The sequence below is a fragment of the Rhinopithecus bieti genome, unplaced genomic scaffold (genome assembly GCF_001698545.2).
Source record: "Rhinopithecus bieti isolate Rb0 unplaced genomic scaffold, ASM169854v2 scaffold_27306, whole genome shotgun sequence".
Lineage (NCBI taxonomy): Eukaryota > Metazoa > Chordata > Mammalia > Primates > Cercopithecidae > Rhinopithecus > Rhinopithecus bieti.
In genome coordinates this window covers 666,689-677,249 of record NW_016812395.1, presented here as the reverse complement: position 1 = coordinate 677,249, position 10,561 = coordinate 666,689, and the positions used below count along the sequence as shown (strand labels likewise).

The following is a 10,561-nucleotide window of genomic DNA, read 5'->3' as shown; positions in this document are numbered from 1 at the left end:
CCGCCCGTCTCGGCCTCCCAATGTGCTGGGATTACAGGCTTGAGCCACCGCGCCCGGCCTGTGCACTTTTAAATTGGGTTACTTGTGTTTTTATTGTGAGTTGAGAGAATTCTTTCTATGTTTTGAATACAAGTCTCTTAGTAGATACATGATTTGCGAAACTGTCTTATGTTCCATAGGCTTTTCTAAATAGTAATTTGTATTTAGGCAACACTTGAATTATTCAGAAGTTAAAGATTAAGTATGGACATTATCCAAACCCTTTACCTTTCTCCTGGATTTGTTCCAATTTGGAAAATCAGTGCTTCCAGCATATTTTAAAAACAGTGCACAGAGGAAAGAAAAAAGCACAGAGCTTCACAGAGAGAATGTGCTTGATTAACTTTGGCAAATGAATGAATGAAATTTATGCATTTATTCCTGGTTCCTACCACTACTCTGACTTGTCGAGTCCCTCTGGGGGACTTTCAGAAGAGTGCTATTCATCTTATGGGTGAAACACCCTCAGGAGAGCTTTGAAGTATTCAAAAAGTATGCCTGTCTCTACGTGCATGCTGAACTATTCCACATGCACACACTAAAGCAAAACCACTATCGCATGGGGATCCACAGATTCTTCACGGTAAAAAGCAGTTTCATGTTCTGCTCTTTAATTTCAAGAATCACTGACTTAAGAGAAAGAAACAGCTGTTTTTGTCACTTCCATGCTGACCCTACAGTATTTTCAATGGTCTGGGTATTTCTATGTCATTTATGCTAGGGATGTTTATTTGGAGGTTCACTTTAGGGAATTTCATACTTACCTCAATATCCCTGACCTCAGAGTGATTTCTACATTGTAGTTCCCTGTCCTCTTCATGTAGCACATAGCTGCGGGGGGATGGACCTGACCCTGGGAGGGAGGCAGGTCACACTTGGCTGCCTGCCTATCAGATCAGCTGAATCCACTCTGGAGACCCTGCAGCTGACACACTACCAGCCAGGCTGCTTGCACTTCCCCATCACTCCCAACAGTCTATCAAGATCATTTTGCAACTGCATTTGACATAATCCCTTGTATATCTTGAGTGTTGGCTCACAGCAAAAATCAGAATGATTCAAAACTGGGAAGAATCAAAGGAATTCTAGCTGGGGCTGCAGCTGAAACTGAAAAACCAAAGAAGGCATGTGTATGAAGGAAGCAAGCTGGGTAAAGGAAGAACAACAAAGGGAAGCAAGACCTTACTTGCAACCCGATATAAACAGGAGTCTAAGTTTACACAGGCAGAACCGACTGCTGCTAGAGTTACTCAGCTCAATTACCCATCCAGAGCACTCATGTAGATGCCTGTAGGCGTGCACACGACACATATGTGGATGCGAGTCTCCGCTAACAAGGGAAACATCCCTGTGGTTATGAGTATGGAAAATGGCCCCATCAGAGAGAAGGGAAAGTGAAAAGTTTTCTTTAAATTAGTGGATTTCAGTAGTTAACATACTTGTTGTCTTAGTATAGGTTGGAGAAAACAGTTTCTAAATAGAAATAGCCATCTATAACACCACATCACAGTATTGATACAATGCTTTTTTTTCCCTTCATAAATGCAAGTGCTTTTAAGTATACATTATTGCTCATCATCACAACATTCCCATGAAGATAAGAGGTTGTTTCACCAATTGATGTGAGGCTTAGAGGAGAACTGACTCTGTTTTGGAGGTCAGGGAATGAGGAATGGGTTACTGATACTTAGATTCCAGTTTGGAGCTAGGAACTAAATTAGACATTTCACATATATAAATTTCTTTAGTCCCTATAAGAACCCCACGAGGTGATTGGCATTATAATTTCATAGATTAAATAAAATTGCTCAGATCACTGAGCTAGTAATGGTAGAATCAGACTACATTTGTCTTATTTTAGAGCCATATTCTTTTAGCTATGTCATGTTCTTATTTGCCAATTCTAATCGACTGAAGCCTCTTGCTTGGAGGGATGTGTGGAAGGAATCAAAGCCCACGCCCAGTTATTCTAGCTGATGCTAGTGGGATGGGAGGATTGGCATCTCACATAGAACCTAACCCTCATTGTAGAATGAGTGAATGTGGAATAGGCCTCATTTCTAAGGGAGTAAAGGAAGGATTTCCATTAAACAAGGGTCTATATTTTGAGGGACCTACAGAAAGTCTCAATAAAAAGGCAGCTCCTAACAACTGCATTTTGATAATAGTTTTCCATCCTCTCCTTTTTTTGCTGCAACTAAACTAGCCATGACTAATTTTCTCATTTCTCCCTGATACTTGCCTGCTCCTTTCTTCAGTAAAAGGATTTCCTTCCTTAAAATGACATCTTCCTTTTATTTTAAAGGTGATTATGAATGAAACATGGAATGCAGCAGAAATACATTCCCGACATGTGTGGTCAATCCATGTATGACCAGCAGAGTGGCAGGATATAGACAAGGTTGTGACAGCTTTGACCACAACAGACAGACCTTCGAAGGGAGGATCGGTGGTGCTTGTACGAAAAGGATAAAAATATTTAACCAGAATTATACTACACCACGGTTCATGTTTTAATTTGGGGAATGACAAATATTCCTCAGTTTTCTGCTTTTACATATGTATTTAAATTTTCAGTTTTCAGGACTGAGTTGACAGATTTAAAATCCTTGATTTTTATATATTAAAAAAGAATTCTTTCATTTTCTTTTGCCAATTATAGCTATCATGTATGTGTCTGTACCTTTCTCTACCAGGTTTTACATAGAGAAAACATCAGTCTCCTGTTGTTTCCTGACTTCTTAATGATTGCCATTCTACTGGTGTGAATGGTTTTCTCTTGTGTTTTGATTTGCATTTCTCTTGTGGCGAGTGATGATGAGCATTTTTTTCATGGCTGTGGGCTGTGTGAATATCTTCTTTTGAGAAATGTCTGTCATATCCTTCCCCATTTTTGATGGGGTTGTTTGTTTTTTTCTCGTATATTTGTTGGTTCTTTGTAGATTTTCTGGATATTAGCCCTTTGTCAGATGGAGGTGGTTGCAAAATTTCTTCCCATTCTGTGGTGCCTGTCACTCTGATGGTAGTTTCTTTTTGCCTGTGCAGAAAGGTCTTTGTTTAATTAGACCCATTTGTCAATTTTGGCTTTTTGCTGGCCGTGCTTTTTGGTTTGTTGCATGAAAGTCCTGCCCATGCCTATGTTCCTTGAATGGTACTACCTAGATTTCTTTCTAGGTTTTTTAGGGTTTAGGTCTACATTAAGTCTCTAATCCATCTTGATTAATCTTTTCGTATAAGGGGTTAGGAAAAGGATCAGTTTCAGCTTTCTACTTATGCTAGCCAATTTTTCCCGCACCATTTATTAAATAGGGATCCTTTCCCCATTTCTTGTTTTTGTCAGGTTTGTCAAAGATCAGATGGCTGTAGATGTGTGGTATTATTCTGAGGGCTCTGTTCTGTTCCATTTGGTCTATATCTCTGTTTTGGTCCAGTCCATGCTGTTTTGGTTACTGTGCCTTGTAGGTATAGTTTGAAGTCAGGTAGCGTGACGCCTCCAGCTTTGTTCCTTGACTTTAGGTGGACAGGTGTTGGAGAGGATGTGGAGAAATAGGAACACTTTTTACACTTGTGGTGGGATTGTAAAATAGTTCAACCTTATGGGAAACGGTAGGCATTCCTCAAGGATCTAGACTGATGTACATATGGACCAGCTCCACTACTGCGGTATTACCAAAAGATTATAATTATCTACTACAAAGACACATGTACCGTTATGTTTATTGCGGCACTTTCACAATGCAAGAACTTGGATCAACTCAATGTCCATTCTGGTGACAGATTTTGGATTAAGGAAAATGTGGCACATACCCATGGAATACTGCATCCATAAAAAGATGGTTTGCTCCTTTGTAGGGCATGGATGCAGCTGGAACCTTCATTCGTTAGCAAACTATCACAAGAACAGAAACCATAACACCACATGTTCTCACTCATAGGTGGGAACTGAACAATGAGATCCTTGGACTCCGGGAAGGGGCACATCACGCACTGGGGCCTATTCATGGGGAGGGGAGGGGAGGAGGAGGATTGCATTGGGGAGTTATACATGTATAAATGATGCTTGGGGTGCTGACGAGTTGATGGGGTGCAGCCACACCACATGGGCATAGTTACATATGTACCAAACTTGCACGTATGCACATTTTACCTGAACTTAAAGTATATAAAAAATTAAAAAAAAAAAAAAAAAAAAAAAAAAAAAGAAAACCATCAGTCTAGTCTCCCATGAGCATCCTCTGGGCTCATATTTTGCAGAGTAAAACCTGCAGAAACCTTTGGATCGGGATCCCAGTTGGTCCCAAACTTACCACACCACTTCACTTTCCAGTTCCGATTGGCATCCACTCCACGGCAGCGAAACCTTGAGTTCCTTGACCTTGTTTTTCTCCAAAATCGATCCTAGACATAATTAAGAAAACAGGTGTAGAGAAAAATACTTAAAAGGTTATTCGCATGCATTTTAATAGCTCAATCAATGAACAAGTCATACCGCTGAGGAGAGAGTTCTCCTGTGAATAGACAAGCCCAGGGAGTGAAAAAGAAGACTGGATTAGTAGTGGAGACCCAGGTTCATGCTCCAGTTTCTGCTACAAACTTTCTGTATTTTGCCTTCTCTTGGCCCCATTTCTTTATAGGCAAAATTGAATAGGCTGGACTAGACCAGTGATTTTTCACTACTTATTTGGAAGAAGAAATCTTTATTTATGTGAAATCTCTACAAAATCTAGATGTGAAAATGAAATCAAATTGTTGGTGCTCTGATTGGGGAAAGAGTGAAGGTCTCTTTTGCATCTCGAGAAGCACTCAGCTGACTGTCTGTCCAGCTTCCTTCCTGTCCTGGAAGTTTGTGACTCTGTTTTCTAAGATTTATTTAGTCATCTTTTCAACTGGATAGGCAAAGTGACTTACACTGGTCCAACTAAAATGGTATCCATCGACGTTAAACACAGGCATGATATAGAAATATAGATGATTCAACATTTTTCTCATGGTTGGGTCACTCTTATATGTTAGAAGAGCCTAAAAGACAAAAGGTGAGATCTTTCTTTTAAATTGGTTCCCAAAAAAGGAGGAAAAAAGAGTGTGAGATATCCTTTGTACCCATGAGAAATACCAAATACTGTGGTTTAAAAAGTAATAAACTAACATGAACTTTACTCTTCGACATCATAAATTCTCTGTTAAGACTTCTGTCTGAATTAAACTCTTTATTACCAATAATCTTTTAGCAGAGCTGTTAAAAAAGATCAATTGGGCAGCCTCTTAATTGTATTTAAGATCTGGTTAAAGTTTTAGGCTGATTAAGAAAGTAACAACATAGATAGGCTTTTGTATAACCATCTGTTTTTAGATTCCATTCAATTGTGGACTAAATCATTACCTAAATCTATTTGATAGGTTTACCCGATAGATCATAACACAGACCAGCTGCATGTCATTTAATTGTCTAATTAGTAGCAGCCTCAAACCTTGGAACTTACTGCATTGAGACTCTATTCTTTTCTCCTTACTTTTCTATAAAGAATTTAATGAACAATACAACATCTTTGCCATCTTTATTGTGGCTCCTTTGAAGTCTTGCTCTTGTGATTGGGTTTTACTTATATGGTGCCTGGCCCCAAGTCTGAAGATTCTGCACTACAGATTGGCCTCAAATAGAAAAATATTGTATGTGCTTTCAAGAAGATAGACATTTTGAAATACCATTCTTATGGAATGAACCTTTTAAAAAGTTCTTTATGATGCATGTTTGTCTATGTATAGAATATCTTGGAGGAGCACACAGGCCATTTATAACAGTGGTTGTCTTTGTGGAGGGTGACTAGAGGACAATGTGTGGGAAGGAGAATTATTTTTCTTTCTCTCTCTTTTTTTTTTTTTTTTTTGAGATGGAGTCTTGCAGCGTTGCCTGGGCTGGAGTACAATGGCGCAATCTTGACTCACTGCAACCTCTGCCTCCCAGGTTCACGCAATTCTCCTGCCTCAGCCTCCGGAGAAGCTGGGATTACAAGCACGCACACCACCACACTGGGCTAATTTTTTGTATTTTTAGTAGAGACAGGGTTTCACTATGTTGGCCAGACTGGTCCCAAACTTCTGACCTCGTGATCCACCCGCCTCGGCCTCCCAAAGTGCTGGGATTACAGGCATGAGACACCACGCCCGGCCTATCTTTCATTTTACACTTATTTGGATTGTTTGCATTTTTACCATATTAAAAACACAATTCAGATAAATGAATTTGTTTAAAAAAACCCCACGTGGCTGGGCGCAGTGGCTCACGCCTGTAATCCCAATACTTGGGAAGGCCGATGTGGGTGGATCACGAGGTTAGGAGATCGAGACCATCCTGGCTAACAAGGTGAAACCCTGTCTCTACTAGAAATACAAAAAACTAGCCGGGCGAGGTGGCAGGCGCCTGTAGTCCCAGCTACTCGGGAGGCTGAGGCAGGAGAATGGCGTAAACCCAGGAGACGGGGCTTGCAGTGAGCTGAGATCCGGCCACTGCACTCCAGCCTGGGTGGCAGAGCGAGACTCTGTCTCAAAACAACAACAACAACAACAACTCCCACTTTATTGGGGTATTGCTGACATACAAAGAGCCGTACATATGTAATTAATGTATACAACTTGATGCATCTTGAGATAAGTATATACCCATAAACCATCACCATAATTTATGCCATAAACATATCCGTCACTTTAATAGTTTCCTCCTGCTCTCCTGCTCTCTTTATAGATTATCATTTTTTTTTTGTGATAAGAACACTTAACATAAGCTCTACCCTCTTAGGAAGTTTTTAAGTATATAATACAGTATTGTTAACTATAGGCACTATGCTGTACAGTCGATCTCCAGGACTTATTCAACTCACATAACAAAAACCCTGTTTCCCCTCCCCAAATAAAAGAATTCTAAAATTATGTATAAACTGCCTTGCAAAATTAAATCTTTGAAATTTCAATCTTCTTTAACATCTAGTTAAGTAGGATTTCTCAACCCACATAAGCAGCATTCTGTATTTACATAAGAATTCTATTCATCGAGAGGAAATCTAATGATACAAGTTGTTAGAAACTATCACTATATTAGAAATAATATTGAAAATATAGGGATACACTCAAGAACATGAGTTAAATATAGTCTTATATATAATCTAAATATCTATGAAGGTAACACAAGTTTATAAACATTAATACCCTTTCTCTCTTGTCCTTTTGTTTGAGACTCAATAATAATTTGTTGGGCAACTAACTTCAATGGGACTTTCCTATGTGCTTGAATTTCTATTATCTGAAGCCTCGAACTAGGGAGAAATCCCTAGTATGCAATCAGCTGTAAAATGGTAGATTTTTTCCCCCCAGATAAATAGAGATTCCTCAATGCTTGGATGAAGTCTCCTGCTGGGATGGCAGGGACAGAGCTACGTGATTGGCTATATTCTTCCTTAGCTATGACTTTCCATGTCACTCTAGAGAGGAAGAGAAAAGAGATGGCAGAAGAAAGGAGCTGGGGCAACAAGGCAGGAAAAAAGGGGTAGAAAAAAGCTATGGTAATTTCTCTCCCTCCTCTTCTACCACTGGGGACCACAGCTCTTTTGTCTCAGTCCAAACTGAGGAAGTCTCATCTTTCCCAAGCACGGATGTTAGTACTTACATGGGTAACTGGTCTAGAGAACTGCATGGCAATGCTTGCATCTTATTCTGTCCTCTCCAGTGCAGGTGACCTCCATGACTTTATATTTAAAACAAACTGCTAACTTCCCTTTGAAAAACTATGACATATTTTAAGCAAATAGAAAAAATAAAGAGACGTCTATTGCACCTATGAGCCCACCAATACATCTTGCCACATTTATGAAAGCTTTTAAAAAATGGAGATATTATAAACAAAAACTCCCTTTTTATTGCTTCCTGATTCCATTTTCTTTCCCTCCACCAAGGTAATTCCTATCCTAAGTTTGACATTATCCTTTCCATGCATGATTGTATGTATTGCTACATATATATGTAGCATGAGAACAATGTATGATATTGTGTGTATGCCTTAACATTATATGTGAGATATGTTAATCTGTGATCTGCTTTCCTCCCAATATAATGTTGACGTTTACTAAGTTGAGGACTTCTTCATTTTAACTGTTAAATGGTATTCCATTATAGGTAAATACACAACTTATTTTGTGGATGGACAGTTAGATTGAGTTTGGTATTTCACGGTTATAATATTGCAATAAATATTCTTGATTATTTCTCCTAGACATGTGAGAGTTTGTTTATAACATATAGTCAGGAATGGATTTGTTGGGTCATGAATTTGCATGTTTTCAATTTTACTAAATGTTGCCATATTTTATTAAATCAGTAAACACTCCTATCTGCAGTGAGTGCACAGGCTACCTGTGCCAGAGAACAAGTTTCCATTTGTAGATGGAATTGCATTAATGCACTCTGGTCTATATCAGTTCACCAAACCCACACCATGGATTATATAGAATCTGATGAGTCTGGGAGGATGTGTCTCCTCACGTTTTTTGAGTTTAAAATTATCTTGGCTATTTTTGACTCTTCTCTGTTCACATTAATTTTGAAATCAAGGTTGAACACATTAAGGAGGTTCTGTTTTGTACTCAAGTTGTTTTTGTCACTAATGTTTGTTGAATTTTAGCAAATGATTTTTCTTCCTGTATTGTCATAATCATTTGGTTGTTATGATGTGTCAAGAATTAATTTTCTGTTAAACCATCCTTGTACTCCTGGGATAAGCCCATTTGGTTATGATGTGTATTTTTAATATGTTGGCTGGATTCAGGTTGCTAATGCAATCATACACTATATAACGATGTTTTGGTCAACAATGGATTGCATATGCCACTGTGGATCCACAAGATTGTAATGGAACATGTAGAGAAATCTGCTATGTGACACTTGATATTTGCACTGCAGATCAATAGGGAAAATGGCTGAAATTCACTAGTGATGCTGGGGCATTTGGTTTTCCACATGAAAAAATACACATAAATAAAATACCATCTAGGTTTGCCTAAGTACACTCTATGATGTTCACGCAATGATGAAATTGCCTAATGACACATTTCTCAGAATGTATCCTTGTTGTCAAGCAATGCATGACTGTATTAACATCCGCATTTCTACATGAGCTAAGTGTATGATTTTCTTTCGTATTTTGTCCTTGTCTGGTTTTGCTACAAGCATTATATTACCCTATTGTGATTTGGGGGTATCTAAAAATTATATTTGTAGAATATTTTTTAATATATTTGAATTATTAGTTCCCTGAATGGTAGAACTCAGTTCTAAGATCATTTAGGTCTAGAGCAGAAGTTAATGAAATATAAAATGAAGATACACTAAGAAAGATATATCCTTGTTTTCTGTTTTATTGACTTCTGCTCTTTATCATTTTGTTGTTGACTTAACAATTTTTTTTTTTTTTTAAGAGATGTCTTGCTCTGTCACCCAGGCTGGAGTTCAGTGGTACAATCATAGCTCCCTGCACTCTCAAACTCCTGGGCTCAAGTGATCCTCCTGCCACAGCCTCTCAAGTAGCTGGGACTACAGGCAGGAGGCACTCAGCTAAATATTTAATTTTTTTTCTGAATCTTTTTTTTAAAAATTATACTTGTTCTAGGGTACATGTACACAAAGTGCAGGTTTGTTACATAGGTATATGTGTGCCATGTTGGTTTGCTGTACCCATTAACTCATCATTTACATTAGGTATTTTTCCTAATGCTATCCCTCCCCTTGACCCTCACCTCAAGACAGGCTCTGGTGTGTGATGTTCCCCACCCTGTGTCCAACTGATCTCATTGTTCAATTCCCACCTATGAGTGAGAACATGCAGTGTTTGGTTTTCTGTCCTTGTGATAGTTTGCTCAGAATGATGGTTTCCAGCTTCATCCAAGTCCCTGCAAAGGACATGAACTCATACTTTTTTTATGGCTGCATAGTATTCCATGGGGCATATGTGCCACATTTTCTTAATCCAGTCTATCATTGATGGACATTTGGGTTGGTACCAAGTCTTTGCTATTGTGAATGGTGCCACAATAAACATACGTGTGCTTGTGTCTTCATAGTAGCATGATTTATAATGCTTTGGGTGCATACCCAGTAATGGGATCGCTGGGGTCAAATGGTGTTTCTAGTTCTAGATCCTTGAGGAATCACCACACTGTCTTCCACAATGGTTGAACTAGTTTACACTCCCACCAACAGCGTAAAAGTGTTCCTATTTCTCCACATCCTCTCCAGCATCTATTGTTTCCTAACTGTAATGATCGCCATTCTAACTCGCGTGAGATGGTATCTCACTGTGGTTTTGATTTGCATTTCTCTGATGACTAGTGATCATGACTATTTTTTCATATGTCTGTTGGCTGCATAAATGTCTTCTTTTGAGAAATGTCTGTTCATATCCACTTTTTGATGGGGTTTTTTTCTTGTAAATTTGTTTGAGTTCTTTGTAGATTCTGGATATTAGCCCTTTGTCAGATGA

General features: G+C 38.7%; 1 protein-coding gene across 1 annotated transcript in view; it reads right to left on the bottom strand.

Moving 5' to 3' along the window:
* Positions 1 to 10,561, bottom strand: part of CPA6 (carboxypeptidase A6) — a 337,798-nt gene that overhangs the window by 67,136 nt on the left and 260,101 nt on the right. Inside the window, exons 7-8 of the mRNA XM_017896303.1 lie at positions 4,948 to 5,058; positions 4,347 to 4,437 (exon numbers count right to left, since the gene is read on the bottom strand). Of these exons, the coding sequence (XP_017751792.1) occupies positions 4,347 to 4,437; positions 4,948 to 5,058 (202 nt within the window). The remainder of the gene's footprint in view (positions 1 to 4,346; positions 4,438 to 4,947; positions 5,059 to 10,561) is intronic.